At 35.4% G+C, this 22,488-nt stretch overlaps 4 protein-coding genes and 1 non-coding gene across 9 annotated transcripts; 4 read left to right on the top strand and 1 right to left on the bottom strand.

Moving 5' to 3' along the window:
- The first annotated feature begins 433 nt into the window (after positions 1 to 433).
- LOC125224534 (phosphatidylinositol/phosphatidylcholine transfer protein SFH13-like) lies at positions 434 to 5,631 on the top strand. 4 transcript variants are annotated; one of them, XM_048127949.1, is made up of 16 exons: positions 434 to 530; positions 689 to 755; positions 1,206 to 1,307; positions 1,433 to 1,736; positions 2,250 to 2,349; positions 2,487 to 2,753; positions 3,039 to 3,116; positions 3,268 to 3,372; positions 3,459 to 3,508; positions 3,588 to 3,687; positions 3,807 to 3,890; positions 3,967 to 4,080; positions 4,329 to 4,473; positions 4,709 to 5,085; positions 5,168 to 5,242; positions 5,339 to 5,631. In XM_048127949.1, exons 3-16 carry the CDS (start codon positions 1,301 to 1,303, stop codon positions 5,357 to 5,359), a joined length of 1,827 nt encoding a protein of 608 aa, XP_047983906.1. In that variant the 5' UTR covers positions 434 to 530; positions 689 to 755; positions 1,206 to 1,300; the 3' UTR covers positions 5,360 to 5,631. The 4 variants fall into 4 exon arrangements, with proteins under 4 accessions (XP_047983906.1, XP_047983903.1, XP_047983904.1 ...); XM_048127946.1 differs by having other exon boundaries at positions 1,201 to 1,307; XM_048127947.1 differs by lacking the exon at positions 434 to 530 and having other exon boundaries at positions 609 to 755; positions 1,201 to 1,307.
- A 2,638-nt stretch (positions 5,632 to 8,269) lies between these two features.
- LOC125185342 (GPI-anchored protein LLG1-like) lies at positions 8,270 to 10,512 on the top strand. The gene is made up of 3 exons (XM_048081866.1): positions 8,270 to 8,593; positions 8,660 to 8,716; positions 10,036 to 10,512. Exons 1-3 carry the CDS (start codon positions 8,503 to 8,505, stop codon positions 10,398 to 10,400), a joined length of 513 nt encoding a protein of 170 aa, XP_047937823.1. The 5' UTR covers positions 8,270 to 8,502; the 3' UTR covers positions 10,401 to 10,512.
- Positions 10,513 to 13,028: 2,516 nt separating this feature from the next.
- Positions 13,029 to 18,084, top strand: LOC125222446 (uncharacterized WD repeat-containing protein C2A9.03-like). 2 transcript variants are annotated; one of them, XM_048125067.1, is made up of 10 exons: positions 13,029 to 13,242; positions 14,278 to 14,421; positions 14,822 to 14,989; positions 15,080 to 15,166; positions 15,726 to 15,860; positions 15,966 to 16,076; positions 16,495 to 16,586; positions 16,722 to 16,827; positions 17,194 to 17,280; positions 17,361 to 18,084. In XM_048125067.1, the coding sequence occupies exons 2-10, from the start codon at positions 14,281 to 14,283 to the stop codon at positions 17,772 to 17,774; spliced, it is 1,341 nt and encodes a 446-aa protein (XP_047981024.1). In that variant the 5' UTR covers positions 13,029 to 13,242; positions 14,278 to 14,280; the 3' UTR covers positions 17,775 to 18,084. The 2 variants fall into 2 exon arrangements, with proteins under 2 accessions (XP_047981024.1, XP_047981025.1); XM_048125068.1 differs by lacking the exon at positions 13,029 to 13,242 and adding an exon at positions 13,559 to 13,577.
- A 783-nt stretch (positions 18,085 to 18,867) lies between these two features.
- Positions 18,868 to 18,939, bottom strand: TRNAW-CCA. Its single transcript has one exon. It is a non-coding gene; the product is annotated as a tRNA-Trp (tRNA).
- Positions 18,940 to 19,128: 189 nt separating this feature from the next.
- LOC125218505 (photosystem I reaction center subunit V, chloroplastic) lies at positions 19,129 to 19,751 on the top strand. The gene has a single exon (XM_048120184.1). It carries the CDS (start codon positions 19,205 to 19,207, stop codon positions 19,655 to 19,657), a length of 453 nt encoding a protein of 150 aa, XP_047976141.1. The 5' UTR covers positions 19,129 to 19,204; the 3' UTR covers positions 19,658 to 19,751.
- Positions 19,752 to 22,488: the final 2,737 nt, after the last annotated feature.

The following is a 22,488-nucleotide window of genomic DNA, read 5'->3' as shown; positions in this document are numbered from 1 at the left end:
AACTAATATTTTATTAAACTATTCAACCCATTTTTATTTATATTCTTGCTATAACTAAATAGGACACGGAAAGAGTATTTACCTATAAATATAAGGGCAAAATTGATTTCGTTTACTACTAGTAATAAAAAATTTACCCAGATTCCAAAAGAAAATGAATACTAGTAAAAAATATGGCGGGTACACTGTAGTCTGTAGGCCGTGGAATCACTTTTTACCTCGTTTAAAACCTAAAAAGTGCAAAATTACAGACACGCCGTAACTTTTTTATTCCGGTTTTACCGCCACGGCAGCAGATTCTTCATTCTTCCCCCTCTCCTCTGTTAATTTTTTTTTTTTAAAAAAAGGAAAATGACACGTAAGCAGTTGAAAGGGGCAGCAGCGGTGCGACATATAACAGCAATGCCGAAAATACGAAACCAAATAAAAAAAGTTTGATATGATTTGGCTGAGTGAGACCGCAAAATACAGCACAGCAAAGAGGATTGAGATTTGAAGGAGAAGAAGACGTACACACAGCACACCTATACGTACACATTCCCCCTAATCCCTATCCCTATATAATATTAGTCGTTAGATCTTTCGTTTTCATTCAATCCTTTTTTTTTTTTTTTTCGAGGAAAATTCGCTTCCGATTCTATTTTATTTACATATATAACTAAATTTAGCACTTATCTGTGAATTCAAGGCCGAAGAAATCAATGCAGTAGGCTCTCGCTGTTGCGATCCAGCTGCTACGGATTCTGCGGTTTAGTGTAAGTTTTGCTATGGCTAGATGCTTCGCGTTTCGTGATTATCCATTAATCGCATTGATTGATCGTTTGTAGTGTGTGTGTAATTTTTTTTATTGTTTAAGCCTTTTGAATCTAAATGCAATGCGAGATCCGAGGGAAATTTTAATTGCATTATTGAATTTCTCCTTTTATGAGGATTGTGAATGTGGATTATGAGAACCGGAGGAATGTTGTGCTTGTGATCTAGCTTCACTAATGGAATTCGCGGTCTTCCAATTTATTTTGACGCTAGCGTAAATTTGAGCTGTTTTCTGATAAGATTAATTTGATGATGACCTTGACTATCTATTTTGATGTGGTTATTGTCTTATCTAGTTTGATGAATCATTGGCAATAAATAGTTGATTACACATTGGATTATGGAGTGCAAATTTGTTACCAATACAATTGTTTATTGTTACTGTAGTGCAGCTTGGGCGTCATCATTTTCTTTGCGAACCAGGCGACTTTAACCTTGAAAATCTGATATTCTCTCCTCTGAGCTATACATCTTGGTCCTGGCGACAATGTCAGGTGGGGTGGCTAATAAGCTGCGGTTTTTTTTTTAAATATGAATGCCTATTATATGATCTATTATCTGAAGAGAGAAACAAGCTCTGAAATGATGCTTTTGGCTCTTGACTTCTTCAATGTGCTAGGCCAGGATGGATTCGATAGTTATGACGAAACAAGGGAGAGCAAATCAGACTGTGAGAACTCAGATGATGAGAGGAGGAAATCAAGAATTGGGGCTTTCAGGAAAAGGGCTATAAATGCTTCAAACAAGTTCACTCATTCTCTCAAGAAAAGAGGTAAAAGGAAAGTTCACTTTGGCCTGCCTTCCATTTCCATTGAGGATGTACGCGATGCAACAGAGGAGAGTGCCGTCTGTGACTTGCGTCAAAAACTTATCGATATGGAATTGCTGCCACTGAAACATGATGATTACCATGCTTTGTTGAGGTGAGATTTTCTCTGGGTTGGCTTTCTCGATAGGCATATGTGACTTCAGACTTAAGAGCATTTGGGACTGTTGGATGCTCTATCAGTTGTAATTATTGAATCCTAACATATTCACCTTTCAAGAGTTGTAACACTGTCAAGAAACTTGGCTATTAGTCACTTTGCCTGGACAATTTGAACTAACCCCCTTTTTTTTTGCATGATGATAATTGATCATAGCAAATGAAATGCTGTGTTTCATATTGTATAATTTGATGCATGAATTTGTGTTTCTTTTCTTTTGATTCTATGATGGTAATTTATGACTATATGGAGAAGTTTCCAACAATATTTAGTAATCAATTTCATTTCCTCTTTGAAGTCTGTCTTTTTGTTGAAGAAACCAGGGGTTTGGGTGGGGTGGTTGGGGTACCAGTCATTGCCACTTCCCCATCTTCACCATGTCATATAAGGTTCCTCCATCTTTTTTTTTCTGCAGTAACCTAACTGTTAATGATATTGATTTGTGTACAGATTCCTGAGAGCAAGAGATTTCAACATTGACAAAACCATCCAGATGTGGAAAGAAATGCTTCAGTGGAGGAAAGAGAATGGCGCGGACACCATATTGGAGGTATGTGGTATACATTATAAAAGTTGAAAAGCAGTTCTGAGTGGATATCTCCTCACTCTTGTACATATGTCACCCTTAGGTGGGGGTTAGTGATTGTTTCACCATTTAGTGACGAAATGTGTAATCATTTGCTTCAGGACTTCAAATTTACAGAGCTGGAGGAAGTCTTACAATGTTATCCCCAAGGATACCATGGTGTTGACAAAGAAGGCAGACCTATATACATTGAAAGGCTTGGGAGGGCCCACCCTGGCAAACTAATGCGCATCACTTCTATTGAACGGTATTTGAAATATCATGTTCAGGAATTTGAGAAGGTTATATATGAGAAGTTCCCTGCTTGTTCTGTTTCTGCAAAGAGACGAATATGTTCTTCCACCACAATTTTGGATGTACAAGGCCTGGTTAGTCAATCAACTCAACTCTGAAACAATTTTAGTTCCTGATTCCCTGATAAGTATATTGGGATTTGTGAATAAAAGACTCTTACATCCTATGTTTTGCTATAATTGATTTCTTTTCCCGCTTCCTGTGTTCTGCGATAAAGGCGCATTCTTTTCTATAGTTCTCTGAGTGGCAAGGAACTCAGGAATTTGTTTTCTGGTTTTATCTTACATTTCATGTCCTCACATTTGTTGATAAACTTTGAAATTAGATGTCTAGAATAATGTCAATGACGGTTATTTCAGGGGATAAAGAATTTCACCAAGACTGCTACCAGTTTACTGGCTTCCATGACAAAGATTGATAATAGTTACTACCCAGAGGTAATCATTATCATCTTTGTTGTCATATCAGTATTAACACCACAAACATCATTATTGTTATTATTGTTGTTGTCAATTAGTTCTAGGGATAATATTTGTTTGAGACTATTTATGTGCTCCCTTTTTTAAGTATTTCAATTTATATATACAGACTCTTCACTCTTTGTACATTGTTAATGCTGGAACTGGATTCAAGAAGGTTCTCTGGCCTGCTGCACAGAAGTTTCTGGATCCAAAAACTCTCTCTAAAATCCATGTAAGGATATGTAAATCCATTCATGCCTTATATCTGTTTGTCCCATTTCCGGCGACATATTGATCTAAAAATTCATTGTCAAACAGGTTTTGGACCCCAAGTCTTCAGGAAAACTACTGGAAGCCATTGATCCATGGTTTAATTTTCTCTTCTGCATTGCCTCACATGTCTTTTACAACAAAATGTCATCTAACAGTTTCTCATTTTATCCATAGTCAATTACCTGAGTTTTTGGGCGGAACATGCTCTTGCAATACTGAGGGAGGTTGCCTAAGATCTAATAAGGGTCCGTGGAATGATCCAGAGATACAAAAGGTTAGCACAATTATGAGTAGTTCGCGTACTTCTAATTGCAACTTGCAGAACATCGCTCAAGATGTCGAAGTCTGTATATCTGTAATTATTTACTAATGCAAATAATTGTCCTTTTGTAGCTTATGTTCAATGCAGAACCAGCTCTTGTCGGGCATATTGCAAAATCAGCAAGTGACTCATATATTCAAATCCGTTCACTGAAGGTAGCGTTTTTTCGTAACTGGCATTTTTTAGTTTCTGTTATACCATGTGTCACATTTTGGTATATCACATTCTCAGGGTAAATGCGGGGATATCTCTACTCTTGAATCATGGTCTGATGGCGATGATCCTTTTTCTCCAACAAAACTAAATAGCTCCGTGAATACAAAACTGGCTTCTGTTCATGAAGAAGTGAGTCTGATACATGCATATCACTATTAGTAATTCTAAAATATATCACTGCACAATATGTAAACAGAATATGGTTACTTTAATTCCCCCCCCCCTCTTCCTTCCATCTCTCTCCTCCCCCTTCATTCCTCTCGCTCACTTTGCACATGCCAACTAAAAAATGCACCTATCTATGTAGTTATTGTGGAATATTTGTGGCAGCAATGCAGTGTGGTTGCCTACTCATAAATTGATAACTTTTTTTTCAGGGCAGAAGATCAGATGCACATACCTATAGCAGTTCCAGTGAGTATTTTAGTGCAGTGGGCAGTGATACAGATGATGAGTATGGACAGGATAATGAGTCTATGTATATGAACAGTGCAAGAAATAAAGACGCTGATGCCAAACCAAGTATGAAAGATTTGTTTTTCTCCTTAATGTGTCTCTCTTGTTGTGTGGTGCATGTTGATTAGCTATCGCTCGTTCTTTTTATCTTAATTCCTTATATATACCTTTTGATCTAAGTAAATTGAGAAAAGCAAATTGTGAGTGTGTGTAGTCCTCTTGTCTTTTTATACCACTAATTAATTGTTTTAACCATATACTCTACTATTTTGCTTAAGATTGTGTTTTGGGACTGTGTCAGGTACCATAAAGCATAAGATGAAAGTCGTGAAGAGAGGTTTGCATTATATGTCCAGACCGTTGGTGTTTTTACTGGTCAAGCTTTCACTGTTAGTCCAAAAGGTACCTATCGAATATTCGAAGAGACGGAGCAATGTTAGTCCACCAAACGTACTAAGGAGTGACCCTGCACCAAAAACCAACCATTACATCCACGAGAGAGCTGTGAGAAGAGAGGAGATGGTTCGTCCATGCATACAGCGTCTCCAAAGGCTTGAAAGTTTGCTGGAAGAACTCAACAGCAAACCAAGAGAATTTCCAGCAGAGAAGGACCAAATTCTTCAGCAATCTCTTGATAGAATCAAGAACATGGAGTGCGACCTTGAGAAAACAAAGAGGGTAATCATCCACCAGATTCGGTCATAACTCAGCTGAGTTCTGGCCGACATGAATTAAACTGTATCTTTTTTTTTGTTTCCAGGTGTTGCACGCGACAGTGGTGAAGCAGCTCCATATAGCAGAGTTTCTGGAGAATATGCGAGAGTCCGAGTTTCAGGTAAGTCAATTAGCCGAGCAGGGCATGCGCTTCAATTTCATAATTGCACTGCCTCACTCAGACAATCTTACTGATCTAGTTTGGACTCATTTGCAGAAACCGAGGTTTTTCTGTTAAGTGTTAAACGCGGGAGGAATGCAGCTTCAGTTATGATTTCGTATTCGGAGGAATGCGGTTGGTCGTTGTTGACTGGACAGTGTATACATTTTAGTGTAAAAAAAAGGCAATAGTTGATCTAACCGTGCTCCGATAAACTAGGTTAGGCTCTCTTTTCTCCAAATATAATGTCGGTAAAGAATAGAGCAAACATGTAGAAATGAAGCAGTTTTCATCAAGATGTAACTGCTCTGCTAATATTTATACGAGGAAAGATCCATGCTTTTGCTTTACTTCTTTTCCTTTTTCTGTTTATTAACTAAGAAACTAGGAAGCAGCATGTTGTTAGAATGAAAGCTGTCGTGCACACACTACCAACATAGAGTTGTGGCTTCCACGATGTGGATTTTGTATTCTTAGGTAGGTCTAATAGTACTTTCTCTGTCTACGAAAACATAACACTTTTTTTCATTTTAGATCATCCGCTAATACGAAATTAAGAAATTTGGTCGTATTTAGATTAATATAACAATGATTAATTGTCTAATTGCCATTTATAAAAAAATACTAAGTAGAAACATATTCGCGGTTCATTACAAGATAAATTAATTCTGTGTCTGATTGAGTAAATTTAGTTAATTATATCTATTAGAATATGAATTCATTCGTTGATTACAGCTAAAACATTTAACTTAGGACATGATATACTTTATTGAAGCCCCAGTTAAACTAATCAGCCGATAAGTTACAATTAATGAAATGAATTCAACTATTTAAATTTTAAAACAGTCGGCTTTGCAACGATAGAATCATTAATTACGACATTAATATTTAGATATTTAGGGGTGTGATCAATTGCTAACTTTTTAAAAAACTTTTTAAAGTTGCTAACTAGTTAACTCATCAACGCAATGTAATAAAAATGTCAGCACGATGACATTAACATGTCAACACATGATTTTGTTGAACTTCAATATAATGTGACTGTGTTGACATTTTGAATACATTGCATTAATGAGTTAACAGAGTTAGCAACTTAAATAGTTACCAATATAACGCATCCCTGCACATAATGATATACAATTTCTCATACAATTGAAATACAGTTGTTTAAAAACTCATTTTCCCGAGTCTAGCTCAAGATTGATGGTTCATTCACCATTGCATCGGGACACACAAGAGGAACAGTTGGACGTGGTCGAACGACATAGTCCATGGTTCTTATAGAGCTAATTTTAGCTTTGACGTGGAGCTCTTAGTTCCAAGTCAATGCTTATTGCTATCTACAGAGCATGCCACACATTTAGATTGGCTTGGACCGTCGGATGCAACAATCGAAGCATGGCTAGGGTACTCTTCGATATATGATGGCATACACTCGCTTACTCTCCCAACGTATTATGGCTTGAGTCACTAGATCATATTCGTCGTGGAGGTGACCGTGAAGTGGATTTCCGACATATAGATGGGCCCAGCTACGTATGATCACCTTTCAGCGCATTCCTTTGAAGACGACGGTTAGGATAAACCTATTAGGTTATTCTAATTTGATTGACTAATTTTGCTCATTTTGTTTTGGGATGTTTATGTCTTTTTGTTGGGGACTAGCCACTTTTGGGATGCCCTATGTTGCTCGCTTTGTCATCTTATGTTGTGGTTCAATATTTGTGGTTTAGATGCAATTTAATGTTTCAACTGATATTTATATCTATACGTATCACATGCAACTAGAAATAAAATTTAAATTTTAATATTAGGTAAAAATTGATTACATAAGTGAAAAAGTTGGTCCGGATTCTTTGAATGTTCAGGCCGGATCGGATTATTTTATAAAGTTCGAATGTTCAACATCTGATTGGATATTTTAAAATTCAAAGTAATCCGAAATACAAATTATACATGTAACGTATGAATATGATTTTTCCGCTATTTTGCCTTCTCTATATTTCTGTTTTTTGTTTTATACCTAATAAAGTATATATAATTTTTATAATTTATGATTTTTAATTATGCTCATATTTGGGATTATATAGAAATATTTTAGTAGGGGCATGTTAGGGTGACACCACCCCTTAAAATAACACCATACCACCATTGCTAGCCAATCATTTGTACACGTGGACGAATAATAAGCTGCCACGTGGCAAAAAAAAATCTGAAAAGGACGGCCAGCAATTTGTTGCTCCTTATATATAGCAATTTTTCTTGTCCAAGTAATATCCGACACACTATACAAAGAATCTATAGATTGCTGTGTAGTGTTTATAATATTGTTGTATAAGTGGTGTCACGGTGTCACTTTAAGAGGGGTTGTCATTTTAACACAAACCTATTTTAGTATGTATTTTGTTTAAGTTAAAATATTAAAAAAAAAAAACTAAAATATAGTTTGTGTTATATAAATATCTAAGAACTTCCGTTTTAAATACTAGTAATATTTTTTCAAGTAATAACAATAAAAAATAATTTTATTTTTATATACAATGAAGTGATTTATTGGAAAAAATGATTGGGATAATATAATTAAAAAGATTGATTAAATGTTAAATCTTTTGATAGGTGTACGGTGTACCTATTTATCGTACCCCCAATTTAATATCTATGGATCCGCCAGATTTTAGTTATTAGATTTTCAGAATTTGGTAGCATTAGATTTCCAAATAGATTTTTGAATTTCGAATAATTCGAATTTGATTCATTTTCATAAAATTTTTGATCAAATAAGATCGAGCAAAAATCCACACCGAAATTTGAACTCAAAATCCCAATTTATTTTATAGTACTTGGTACTACTATTTAAACATATAGTTGGTGTAGACACGGAAACGCAGGAAAATGATCATCGCGTTATTATCTGGCAGTGGGCTGTCTTTCATTTATTCCAACCATTTCCACTTTATAATAATAATAATTTAAATATTTTACATAAAATTTCATAAATTATCCATCATCTCTCTTCATCAGTTATCCAAATTCCAAACCCAGAAGCTAAATCAGTTGATCTTGATCAGTTAATACTTATCTCTCAGCTCATTTATTGCATTTACCGGAAATCTAGAGAGACAAACGGATCTGCACCGTTTCGACCTTTTGCGACAGTTTCAGGTTACACAAATTGATTTAATTGGATCGCCAAACCAAACGGACTCATCTCTACCACAAACATGCTGAATTCAGCTCACACCAAGCTCTATTTCATTCTGCTTCTCTGTCTCTCGCTCTCCGCCTCTCTCTGCGCTTCCACTTTCATTTCAGGTTTGTTTTTCGGATTCTCTGTTTAATTTTTGGCTGAAAACTGATTGTTCATCTTAACCGACGCAGATGCTGTATTTGGATCTTCGGTTTTGGGTGAGAGGAGGCTCCTTCAAGCTAAGAAATGTAGGTTTTATTTCTCTCTCTCTCTCTCTCTTATCCTTAATTTCCATTTTTTTTGGATTTTGTTATTTGAATCTGTTGGTTATTTGATTGTTTATGGAAAATTTCAGATTGCAATCAATACTTCATTTACTAATGCCTTTGAAATTTTCACGTTTTAGCTTGTTTCTTAAAAAGTAAATATGCTTTCCACTTTCCAGAATGAATAGGTTATAGAAATTGTGAATAGTTCTTCAATGATAAAATTGGGGTGAAGGAAGTTATTTCTTGACCTAATTCACTGAAATTGGCGTTTTATTTGTGCCAAATTTTATGAGAGAGGAAAATGTGAGTGGCATGGAGTGTTTTTGGTGATTCAAATAGAAACCAAAATCTCGGAAAAAACCTTGAGAATGTGATCTGGTGAAATAAATGGCTGGAAATCAAGCATAAGTAGCAATATAAACTCATTTTTGGTGTAGAAAACTTTTTAGGGTTCCCATTTTTGGGTTTTTTTATGGAACAACGCCAAATACGGTGCTATCGCAAAAATTGTGGGACAAATGATGTAAAATTTGAATTTGATGTAAATGGTTGGAGTAAAACTACTTTTTCGTGTGACATATATACTCAAAATTTTGAGTTTAGTGTAAATGGTTGGAGATGGCAACAAACCAAAATTAGGCTGAAAAGTTAGAACAAGCACAGTTCGGTTCTCATTCGTGAAGTTTGAGTGGCTAACTTTTGTCCCCCGTTAGAAATAATATATGGAAATTTAAACTAGGATAGGTTTGGATGTTGTCAATGTTTTCCTCGTTCTCTAGCTAGATTATTTTGAAGTGAGTACTAAAATACACCTGAGCAGAGTATCTTTGATCTTCTTTTATCTAGTATTGGAGAATGTAAGGTTAAGGGAGAAAGGGGTTTTATCCAAATGCCACTTAATTGAAATGATGCTAAATTGCTTTATAGGTCATTTGGTATCATTTTAATGTTTGTTTGGCAAACATTAATTAATTGATATAAATTGTGTTCCGATTTCAACTTCTTCATATGGTATGTCAAAAAATCAATCAAAATTTAAAACTTTGGTATGGGTTGCACGTGCAATGTGTGTTGTGTGCGTGCACAGTTTGTGCTATGTGTGTGTAGTGATCTACATAATCCCAACATCTATCTAAGTAAGTAACTTAAGTAAAGTGATACAAAAAGTGATATAGAGAATGGAATATGCACACTGTTCTGTTTCACAAGAAGGGTATTGTTCCTTGATATTGTATCGAATAATTTTGCGTAACTAAAACTGATTTTGAGCTTGATGGTTAACCAATCTGTGGTGGCAGCATGCCCTGTGAACTTTGAGTTTCAGAACTACACTATCATCACCAGCAAATGCAAGGGGCCTAAATACCCACCAAGCTTGTGCTGCTCAGCTTTGAAGGAGTTTGCCTGTCCATATGCGGACGAGTTGAATGACTTGTCCAACGACTGTGCTTCAACCATGTTCAGCTATATCAATCTCTCCGGGAAGTATCCACCTGGCCTATTCGCTAGTGAGTGCCGTGAGGACAAGCTTGGCCTCGTGTGCGACGCATCAGGGCCGGGATCTGCACAAGAGAAATCTGAGGTTAACAGTGGAGTTCAGATCGAATACAAGTTGCTGCCTGTGACGGCCCTCCTCCTCGTTCTTTCGCTGCTATTTGTTTGATGGTTTGCACGGGCAACTCTGTATTCTTTTGTTATAAACTATTGTGAAATTCAAATTACTCCTAGTGTTGAAAGGGAGTTATATTTATACTAATATTTTTGTATTTCACTAATTTTGATTTTATATCATACTCCTATTTAATTTGATTTGCAAAAGTAAGTTGATTAAATAGCAATGATTATATAATCCTAATTACAAGTGAAATTAGACACTTTTGTTTGGCATAATAGGTGGAAAACAAGAAACAGGGTGAATAAGGTGAGGTGGTCAACACATTCTCTGTGATAACAAGTTAACAACAACACACACCATTGGTATATTCGTCAGCTGTTAAATGTCTTATATTATCATTTCCGTTCATCATTAAATAACTAATTTTACTTTTAAAAATTTTGATAAATAGAACTTATATTTCACTTATTCATGTCATTCATATATTACTATCAAACAATATAAAAATGAGATCCATGCTCTATTAAATTTTTGCATTGATTTTTTTTTTATATTTCTGAAAATTTGGATCGAATCAAAGACACTATGAGATGAGATGAAGTAAACAAATAATGTATAAGTGTATGGAAGAGGAGATATGAGAGAAAAAAACATTTGAATTATTTATTATGTCACGTTACGAGGAAAAATTTAGTAGATGATTCACATTACAGTGGGGTTATGAGGTGGTGTATCCAACCAATTATTTTTTGACATATAAAAATATCATGAAGGAGCCGCATCCAACTAGACACAATATCATTTAGGAAACATTCTTTTTACCACTATTATAGAAAATTACATTATCTCAAATATGGAAATTACTACTATACATTATATTGCATATTTATACATGATATAATAAAATATATTATATGTACCGACAATAAAAAAATACTCCATACAACACTTGTTAGTATTCTTTTATGGGTATGCTTTTCTTTTTCTTTTATGAATAAATTACTGCTACTAGTATACATTATATTGCATATTTGTATATACACAATATAATAAAACATCTTATATGTACCGACAAACAAAAAAATAGATACAACACTTGTTACTAGTATTTTTTATGGGTATGATTTTCTTTTTCTTTTTTATTTGTATACATAGCATATATATATAGCATGACTATAATTTAATTTTTATTTACAATTAAGCTATTGAGTAGATATATAATTGATTATACACACTAAAATAATATTAAAAAATTAAGTTATGGTCATGCATTTTAAAATTTATTTAAATTTTCAATTATATATATTTATACATAAACAAGAAAAAGGAAATCATATCCATAAAATAACTCTAGCAAGTGTTATATGATTATATTTATATTATATGATTGGGATAAGGATAAAATGCAAACTCTAAACATTGTACAAACTATGATCTGGGCCATTGAAAAATGTCAACAAATGATAAAGTTACGTCAACACAAAATGTCAACACGATGTCAACACAACATCAACCGTTGACACTGTATTGATATTTTCTGTTGATGTAATTTTATCATCTGTTGACATTTTTCAACGTTCCAGATCATAGTTTGGAGTTTGTATAATATTTAGAGTTTGCATTTGATTACATCATTATATGCGTATGTAGCTTCTGGCAGGCAGTGGGTTAGGCCCTCTCTTAGCGGGTCACTGCGTACCCTGATTTAACATCCCTCACAATACTGTCGGACCGGGATGTGAGGGGCCCTTAGGGTGATTTCAACCTTTTTGTATGATAAATATGCAATATACACAGGAGGTGAAAATATATTGGTAATGTCCATACTTAGATTATGCAATTTTCCATAATATTGGTATAATGAATGTTTCCTAAATAATTGTATATCTAGTTGGATGTGGCCCTCTTTATATTTTCATTTGCCATAAAATAACTAGTTTGACACACCACTTCATAATACCACTGTAGTTTGGACTGACCACTGAATTTCAGGTCAATAAGGAGGTCATCATTAACTTGATTCATATTTCTGATAAATAGTCCAAATGCATTTTACTCTCATATTTCCTCTTTCATATCTCTCATGGATTGAAAGTAATACGGTACATAATTACTCCTCTGTCCCAACTAAGTTTAATCGTATTTCTTTTTGGGATGTCATAATAAAGTTTAATCATTTTCTTCTTTTTAATACAAATACAAAGATCTAATTACTCTTACTTTATTCTATCACATATTTTACTCTCACTTATTTCTCCGACATTTTATTTTATTTTCGTTTATCCATTCAACGTTATTTGTTATCACCCGTGTATAAAAGTTTGTAGAAGATTTCAACATTTTTTCTTCTAAATTTTACTCCATTTTCAAATACAAATATATCAACTTTCTTCTTTCATGATAATTTTCATAAAAAAAAGAGTCAAAATCACGCGACAAAGTATAATTTATATAATTTCAAGTTAATATTATTATTTTGATTTTATTAAAATTAGCCTGCCATTTGTGTGTCTTTTCTCATACAGCTAATGTATATTACTATTATTAATCAAATTATTGTCGTTATTATAAAAGATACCTAAAAAAGAAAAAAAAAATTAATTTTTGACCCTAATTGTTGAAGATTGAGCTATAACAATAAATCACTGCATAAAATCAAGCGTCCCTTTCATTTCTTGTTAGATTGGAAACTCGCTTAAAACCAGTGGATAAAGATTGCTGATATATATCATCACCCCCTTTCTCTCTCCTTCTAGACCTATCTCACAAATTTCGCCAATTTACAATCTGATTTTCATCGAATTTGTTTTCTAATCAAACATCATCTCTCAATCGGAATTCATTCCCCAAGACCTTCCTGATTCTACACGACTTCTCTATTCCCAGGGAGGTCAGAATCTCGACACTTGGTTTAGATTTCTGCAGAACTATTTATTTCTTGTGCATTGTTCACCAACGACCATGCTTAATGCGTCTACCGTGGTGTGAATTTTGACTTTTGCGCTGTTGCTTTTATGCTGCCATGTTTGGAATTTCTAGGGTTTATGTTCACCATGTTGCCTAATTGTCCGTAGTTGATGAACACTGCTTTTTAATTGTGTTTAATTCTGTGCAATCGTGTTTTCATCTCTGCTCGTCAACTTGTGAAGGAATTTTTGTAATTGGTGCGAATGGGATCACAATTGTTGCGTTTTTTGCTTGTCAATTACTACTATTTCACAACCGGTATGGCCTTTCCAGTTTTAAATTTGTACTACTCGTTTGGAATTCATTTAATTTATTGCCTTTACAGTGTTAAAATTATGGAGTTCAATTAATATATTGCGGAAACGATTGTTCTGTATCCTCATATGTGTTGTTTCCTTTGTTTTTGTGCACAAGTTTTGTTCTTGTAGCTTGTTTAGTCATTAACAAATTTTAGTTTCAGTTTATGTATGCTTGGAGTTACCTTTATTTTCTGTTAATGTTAAGCTTAGATTATCTCTGCCTCTTACATTTTGTTCTACATGATGTTACTACGAGAGTCGGGAACTGGTGCTCCTAATATAATATGATAATTAATGTCATAATAGGGGTACTGAGAATGTAGCGTACACCCTCCAATCAGTTTTCATGTCTTAGAAACCTTGTTCTAGGTCATGTTCTTAAATGATATCAGAAGCTGAACGGTTCTATAAAACCTGTTTATATTGATTGGTTCTTTCCTACGTGACCTTATGCACAAGATAAGGCGGAATGTGTAGCGACTCTTCTCTTAAGTACATTTATTGCAACCTATCATTTTTTACTATTTTTGACCCGATCGTCCATGAAACGTGACATACCATTTAACTCGATCCTTATAGCTGTCTTGATATTTGTGACTAAGTGAATGCTAATTATATGTAGTCATTGAGCAGTTTCGTTGATTGTTCTTTCTACGTAGATCATGTCCAATCAACAAGGAAACGAAGCTGAAGAAATGGAAGAGGAATATGAGATGGAAGATGCAGATGACGATATGGATGATGAGTTCCACGCAGGAGATGCTGGTGGCTCAGATTCTGATATGGACGAATATGAATACTTGGTTCGTTCATACTTTTTAACTTGCAAATTGAACTGTTAGTGGCTGCTTTTTTTTCAACTTATCTTAATTTTAAAAAAAATGAAAATTACATTAAAAAGTTTTCAATCCTCCCTGTTGAAGCTTCTGGATGAGATGTTCATATTGCATGATAGCCAAATGAAATGTCTTGTGTTCGAACGTCACTGCCAGCCATTTATAAATAATTAAAGTGTGTGGCTCTGCTGAAATGTTAACCAGTTTGCACATGAGAAGCGTGATATTTTCGAAAAATCAAAAGTTACCTATTTACCATAGAATCTTTTAGATGAGCTACCCATTTAGCATTGATCTGATACTCTCACTTTATTGACAATCAGATCTAATCTATATGAATTGCTGAACATCACCTCTTTCCTCGCAGAATAATAGAATGCAAGACACAACTGCGGCTCAAGCTAGAAAGGGTAGAGATATCCAAGGGATTCCCTGGGAGCGGCTGCACGTGACAAGAGAGAAATATAGGCAGACTAGACTAGAACAATATAAGAATTACGAAAACATTCCTAAATCTGGAGAGGGATCAGAAAAGGTAGATTCTTTATTTTGTTGCTTTATTTAATCTTTTCTTGGTTGGTTCTGCTTTGCAATTCAATTTATTTCCTTTTCCGGTTTCAAATAGGATTGCAAATCTACTGAAAAAGGAGGCCCGTACTATGTGTTCAGACGAAATTCAAGATCTGCAAAATCTACCATTTTACATTTTCAGGTATTTGAAATAGTTTGCCGAGGATATTTTCTTTATCGATTCGTTTTAATTGCTTAAATGCCTTTCTTGTATGAATCAGTACGACATATTTAAGTAATGAGTGCATAAACAAATTGTCTCCGAGTACAATGCTTGAGCGATTTTCCGTATCTCATCTAATAATACATCCTCCTTGTCTATGACTCTCTGGGTAGCATATTTTCCCATATTATTTTGGTTATTTGGAAATTTCTTTTCTTATTCTTTTTTGTGGTCTTAAGTAGAGTCCTTAAGAGCTTGCCTGAATAATGTGTAATGCATAATACTTTTTGTTTCATCCCTGAATATTTTTTATAAATTCACTTGTCTGATGGGATAGCTCGAAAAGCAGAAGGGTTTAGGGTTAGGGGAGCAGTTGGCTCAGTTGGAGTAGCCCTAAATCCTGAACGGGTGGTTTGAGTATCAGCCCTAAACATGTGACTTTTTTTCTTCTCTCTGTTCTACCATGACTTTTCTTGGCAGTGTTGAAATTGGATTACTATTGCTTACATGTGATTTTTATATTTATGTTTTTTTGCAGCTGAGAAATTTGGTATGGGCTACATCCAAACATGATGTCTACTTCCTGTCTCATTTCTCTATCATGCATTGGTCATCATTATCATGCACCAAATCTGAAGTTCTTAATGTATCAGGACATGTAGCACCTTGTGAGGTAGTCTTTCACTTTAGCATCTACTCTCAGTTTTGCTTATAGTGGATGTGTCTCTCTTTGCGTGTGTATAAATCTAACTTATTTCATTATTCTTACCTAATGTAGAAACACCCTGGGAGCTTGTTGGAAGGATTTACCCAGACTCAGGTCAGCACGGTAGCAGTGAAAGATAAGTTGCTAGTTGCTGGAGGGTTTCAGGGAGAACTTATCTGCAAGGTGTGCATTCATTACAATATCTTTATTTAATGGTGTTACAGTTTTATTTATTTTTGCTTTGTCCAGCATATTCTGTCCTTATCTTTTGAGGGTAAACTGTTTTGCTTGACTGACAGGTGGTGTGGTTTCTGCTGGCAGTTGTATTGTTATTGGTTTTAAGTTTTAACTGGCAAAGACATGCTATTTGTAGATTCTTTCAATTCGTTCAACTAATTATCTGGACTTTTAGTTACAAATACCTTCAACTAGCCAGACAGCTCTAAATATGCATATAACAGATATAATCTGTTTACTATAATACTATTCTTTTCATTCGTGGTAGTTGTGATAAATTCTTAATTGTATATTCAGTTTCTCGCACCAAACTAATGACTATTGCTAGAATATTAGCTATCCATATTTTCCTGTTTCGTTGCAGAATCTGGATAGGCCTGGAGTTTCCTACTGTACTCGGACCACTTATGAAGATAATGCCATCACTAATGCGGTTGAGATATATACATCTAGCAGGTATCTGCTCTTTACCCAATTTTGTGGATTTTTTGTTTTTCTCTCTCTACCTGTGACCCCCCCTTGTTTTCTTTTTGTCCCCTTCTTTTTCCTTTTACTGGTTGGACATTCATGAAAGTGTCTTTCTTATTCCAGTGGGGCAGTGCATTTTGTGGCTTCGAATAATGACAATGGAGTTAGAGACTTTGATATGGAGAAATTTCAACCATCTAACCATTTTCGATTTACATGGCCAGTCAATGTGAGTCTCTGGCCATCTTTTTGTGCATGAACATTCACATATGTGTGTTGATATCAACCAGTTTATAGATTGACATTACACACTTGCACGTACACAAGTTATTGAAGTGTCTTATGTGAGTTGGTCACCTGCCTCTATGTGTATATTAAAGTAATGCTACTGTGATGGGAATGATTGGAGTACTTGTCTAGGTAGCTAATTGGGGTGGGACCAATTCAACATTTTTTCTACAACTTTGGGGTGCAAAATCTTGTTGCCTAACCTGAGACTGTCATTTATGCCTACAATTGCATAAGTTATTTTCAGATGCAAGTGTAGTCCTTCAATATTTCGTGATGATGTTAACCGACTTTACTCTTCATGCAGCATACTTCCCTAAGTCCCGATGGTAAGCTTCTTGCTATTGTTGGTGATGACCCGGCGGGTATGTTAGTGGATTCCAGGACTGGAAAGGTATACGAGTCTTTCCTTGCACCACAGAGACTTCCGTGCTAAGTAATGATGGGTTCCTAAACTTGTATCAATGTTTGCAGGCAATTGCATCTTTTCAGGGTCACTTGGACTACTCCTTTGCATCAGCTTGGCACCCTGGTGGATTGACCTTTGCTACCGGGAACCAGGACAAAACCTGCCGAGTTTGGGATATCCGGAATCTTTCAGCATCAGTCACTGCCTTGAAGGGAAACCTTGGAGCCATTCGTTCAATCCGCTATACATCAGATGGCAGATTCATGGCTATGGCCGAACCTGCAGATTTCGTCCATGTATTTGATGTCAATAGTGGGTATGAGAAGGAGCAGGAAATCGATTTCTTTGGCGAGATATCCGGTATGTCGTTTAGTCCTGATACAGAATCCCTCTTCATTGGAGTGTGGGACCGTACATATGGTAGCCTTCTTGAGTTTGGCAGACAGAGGGAGTACTCATACCTCGACACTATTGTCTGAGGGGGTTTTGTTATGCGAGCGGGATGAAGGTGTATAGTTGTCATGTTGTGCAATGCAATTTATTTTGGTATCCTAGTTTAGAGGTTTGGTGAAGGGAAGATCAGATGCTATGAGTGAAGGGTGTACAGTGAGGATAGATAGTTATGGTGAAATGGTTGTGCATTTCCAACTAGGGATATGAGTTTGTGTCATGATTAAATTTTAAAACAAACAATAGCTATGGAGGTCAGGAATCTTGTCATATTTGGTTTGTGAAAAATTGGACTTGTTGCCTTTTCTGTTCTTGGACAATTTTAATTTCGTTTTCCAATTTGCTGTTTCTCTTCATATATTTTGTGTTGGATAATTTAGTGAATGGAAATCAACGAATCTTTCAATCAAGTTCTTTAATAATGTAGTAACTGACAAATCTCACCATATGAAGAGAGTATGGTCGACAGCACAAAATCAAGTTATTTTATATCACATGGTCTTGCTTTTGGTGTTTGGCCAAAAGCTCGTATAAGAGCATCCACAGTGGGGCGGAGGATGCGACGGACGATGTATCCACCGCCCCTTAATCCGCCACTGCAGCACCACGGACTACGCGGACTATAACACGGAAGATGCATCCTCCGGCCTATCCTCCGCCCCATTGCAGGGGGTGCGCAGGATATTCCGGATTATGCATACATTTTTCATTTTTTTTAAAATTTTTAAAACATTTTCTTCTATATATACCACCATTTTTTTTCACTTCATTTCACACCTTTCACTCCACTCTCTTCCCCATCCCATTTTCTCTCTAAATTCAATAATGAATTCTGATGATTTTTCATTTTGCAAGCATAAAAAAATAAAAAATAAATATTGACAATAGAATTTACCTTTAATTTGTGGTGTTTTTATATTTATTCTTGCTAATTGTTATGTCTGCAAACATAAAAAATAAAAAAACAAATACAAAATATGAGTTAAAATTATAGGGCGGATTAAGAGGGGCTATAGTCCGCCCCATGCAGGTGGAAGGGACGGAGGATAGAATGCTGATGTGGCGGAGCATAGGGCAGGCTATCCAAATAAAAAGAAAAAAGAAATCCGCATGGATCGGGATTGAACCCGACGTGAATCGAACACGCAACCTTCTGATCTGGAGTCAGACGCGCTACCATTGCGCCACGGATCCTGGGTGTTAAATTCAGCCTGCAAAAGCTATAACTAGAAATAAAACAGTAAGTAAGAAAATGCACCAAATATCTGTGATCCAGACCCAACCAATGAGACGGCGCCATATCAGCATTCAAAATCTTCGTTTCAGAGCTCCAATTCGTTCACCTCCTCACAAAATCCCCAATTATAAACCTCATCATCTTTGATTAATCCAATCCCACCACCACCACTTCAAATCCAATCCAAATCCAGATCAAATCTCCACCGCAGCCACAATCGCAATGGCCTCCGCCTTGTTCTCCGCCCCAACCTTCCAAGGCCTCCGCCCACTGAACAAGGCCACCGACTCCTCCTCCTCCCTCCTCCTCTCCAAGCCCGCCTCCGCCGCCTTCCGCCGCAGCACCATCGGCAAGCGCAGTGGCGCCGTGAAGGCGGAGCTGAATCCGTCGCTGGTGATAAGCCTGAGCACGGGGCTGTCGCTGTTCCTAGGCAGGTTCGTGTTCTTCAACTTCCAGAGGGAGAACGTGGCGAAGCAGGTGCCGGAGCAGAACGGGATCTCGCACTTCGAGGCCGGCGACGTCCGCGCCAAGGAGTACGTCAGCCTCCTCAAATCCAACGATCCTGTCGGATTCAACATCGTCGACGTGCTCGCCTGGGGATCCATCGGCCACATCGTCGCCTACTACGTTCTCGCCACCTCTAGCAATGGCTACGACCCCAGCTTCTTCGGTTGAAATTTCAATTTGAATTTCAATTTCAAACCCTAGCTATGTCTTCTGTATTCTAGCACCTGTTGTTGTGTATACATTCTCATTTACTTTTGCTCAATCTGTCCTCTTCTTCTTCCCATTCATCTACTGAAACACTCTTTTGTTTTGGTGAATCGATTGTTTCTTCATTTTTTCCGACGACATCGACTGTTACTTCATTTGCTCCGGCGACATCGATCTTAGTACTTAATTGAAATTATTAAAATTATAGTACTAATATTAATTCAAAATCAAAATTTATAAAATTAAAATCCAAATTTACAAACCTACAATACATAATTTCAAGTCATAATTTACTTGCAAATTATTTCTAAGCACATCAAGCAACTCTTGCTCTATTATCCTCGTTCATCGTCTCGTATCCCGTATTACCAACAATGTGTCTCCGATCTTGTCCACTCTAGCAGAGTACTAGGCGTGTTGAGGGTCTTGAGTGGGTGCAGTGCACATTCTCCTCCATCGCGGACTTTGGTTCTATTCGAGACACCAAAAGACTCAGAAAATTGCCGCATAATTTGGCGTTGCTTTTTAGAATCACCCCTTGTACTTGAACATTTTTCCTTCATCATCGAATAAATCCTCCTTCGCCTATTGACCAATATTGTACTACCTTTTTGTGAATTGGTGAAGATGCAACGTCTTCAGTGTTGCATATATGCTCGTTATCGCATACTACACTAGAGTCCAACGTTGTGCAACTGATCGTAATCACGATCAAGTGCCCACGCGACTTCAGCTCGTCATACTTTGTGCCGATGCTCTCCCAAAAGATATTGTTCTTTTGGTTGTTGTTAGTTATTAGATCTTCCTTTAGTGGCCGTCTTCTTTCACTTTCCTATCGCCACCTTCTTCCTCGTTTCTAAACAACTTGATGGTGGTTCCATATTGAAGACTTTAACATTCACTCCGTCCAGTGGCGGATCCGGACCCCGAAAATGGCGGGGCGAAAATTTAATATTATTTTTAACAATAAAATAAATAATATTATATTAAGTAGCACTAGCTTCGTTAATAAAATATAAACATGCATTAGCTTGCAAATATGTATTATTCATTTTAAAATATAAAATTATTATAAATATTATATACTCCTACATTGAAAATCATCGTAAATATTATATACTACAAAAGTGTATAAGTAGATTAGTAAATATTTAGATTTTAAAAATATTTAAATGTTTATTTTGTTACATAGATAATAATTATGATGCATGGATCAATATTTTAGGAAAAAAAAACATTAACACAAGATTAAAATAATTTTAACTAGAATAAATATAATAACGTAACATATGCAAATTAGTAAAAGTTTAGATTTAAAGGTATTATTTCGATGATAAGAAAGAAATATGAATTGATAAACTAAAAGAGTAAAAAATGAAAAAAATATGCTCTTGTCCCCTTAGAAAAAAGCCAATACCCAAACCAATAGACTACTCCATTTTATATGACATTTATTGAAAACAATGTATATTTCTATACTCTACGAAGGGGGCGGATATGCTATTTTCGACTCGATTCAAGGGAAAGTTTAGGCTCTCCAAATGGCAGGGAGGGGGTGACCGTCCCCTTTTGCCCCCTAGATCCGCCACTGACTCCGTCAATTGAGATGAAAGTGAAAAAGAGTTATGTCTGCATTCATAAACTAATAATCGAAATTATAAAAATTTTAATTAATAGCACCGCATTGCTATTTTGACCGATAGCCAAACACAGTCGCGATGTTGATGTCCAAAAATAACACTATAGACAATTTAAATTATGACATTTGGAACCCATAATATGCGGTTTACTTGTAAAATATAATCATAAGTTAGGCTGTTGCGAAAGCATTCCTATTTAAATTTTACATTTATTTTATTGATGCAAATTGGAGCATAATTTTATTCTCAATTAGAACTACTTTATAGTAGTACAACTTTGAAGTAATCTTGCAGATAAACACACCTTTTCTTTGGGAAAATTATTGCATAACATGATTATTCTCTCTTTTCTTTATCATAAACAAAAAAGGGTGAAATGGCTTTGAAAACACTCAAATCACATCAGATTGTCGACGGGATGAAGTTATGTTACATAATACTTATAAATTCAAATTTGAATTCGATAGTATTTTATAATTCTCCCCATTTTCTAATAAAAATAAATAGGCAATTCATTAATTTTCTTCTTTGACTGATCCTCTAAAATAAAGGGCTTCTCGGAAGCGTTAGAGTCACGGTATTCTTCTACTTTTCTTTCTTCACCACCCATTATAATTTTTCTATTCACAATGAATATATATTTATTCCATATTTAATCTTGAAATCGATTTGGAAGACTAAAACTTATGTGTTGCAATTCTACACGTAAGAATATATAGCTAAAAAAGTTTACGGACTTAATTAGTCTAAAAATAAAACTACTTTTCTTAACCACAAATTTAGGGAATAAGATGTTTACGAATTAAACATATTTCATAATACTCCCCCGTCCCATAAAAGTTGAGTCACTTCATTTTTTGCACTCGTTTTGAAAAAATCGTAATAAATAGGTAGAATGGATAAATAGTAAAGTAAAATCGAGAATAATGTAGATAAGAGTCTTCTCTACATTATTTTTAAATTTACTTTACTATTTATCCACTTTAACTATTTATTACGATTTTTTCAAAACAAGTGCACAGAATGAAGTGACTCAACTTTTATGGGACATATGGAGTAATAGTATTTATGTACAAATGAGATAGTGTGAAAAATAATTAGGAAATGACAATATTAAGTACTCTTATTAAAAGTTTTAAAAAAATAAAAATG

The sequence above is a fragment of the Salvia hispanica genome, chromosome 4, assembly GCF_023119035.1.
Source record: "Salvia hispanica cultivar TCC Black 2014 chromosome 4, UniMelb_Shisp_WGS_1.0, whole genome shotgun sequence".
In the NCBI taxonomy this organism is placed as follows: Eukaryota; Viridiplantae; Streptophyta; class Magnoliopsida; order Lamiales; family Lamiaceae; genus Salvia; species Salvia hispanica.
The sequence above is the reverse complement of the archived record's forward strand: the minus strand, read 5'-3'. Positions and strand labels throughout refer to the sequence as shown.

Coding starts and splice junctions, on each gene's coding strand:
- LOC125224534 (XM_048127949.1), top strand. Junction 3,117..3,267: donor ATAATAGTTACTACCCAGAG/GTAATCATTATC, acceptor TTATATATACAG/ACTCTTCACTCTTTGTACAT. Junction 3,373..3,458: donor AAACTCTCTCTAAAATCCAT/GTAAGGATATGT, acceptor ATTGTCAAACAG/GTTTTGGACCCCAAGTCTTC.
- LOC125185342 (XM_048081866.1), top strand. CDS start 8,503: ATGCTGAATTCAGCTCACACCAAGCTCTATTTCATTCTGCTTCTCTGT. Junction 8,594..8,659: donor CGCTTCCACTTTCATTTCAG/GTTTGTTTTTCG, acceptor TAACCGACGCAG/ATGCTGTATTTGGATCTTCG. Junction 8,717..10,035: donor GCTCCTTCAAGCTAAGAAAT/GTAGGTTTTATT, acceptor CTGTGGTGGCAG/CATGCCCTGTGAACTTTGAG.
- LOC125222446 (XM_048125067.1), top strand. CDS start 14,281: ATGTCCAATCAACAAGGAAACGAAGCTGAAGAAATGGAAGAGGAATAT. Junction 14,422..14,821: donor TGGACGAATATGAATACTTG/GTTCGTTCATAC, acceptor CTTTCCTCGCAG/AATAATAGAATGCAAGACAC. Junction 15,167..15,725: donor CTACCATTTTACATTTTCAG/GTATTTGAAATA, acceptor GTTTTTTTGCAG/CTGAGAAATTTGGTATGGGC.
- LOC125218505 (XM_048120184.1), top strand. CDS start 19,205: ATGGCCTCCGCCTTGTTCTCCGCCCCAACCTTCCAAGGCCTCCGCCCA.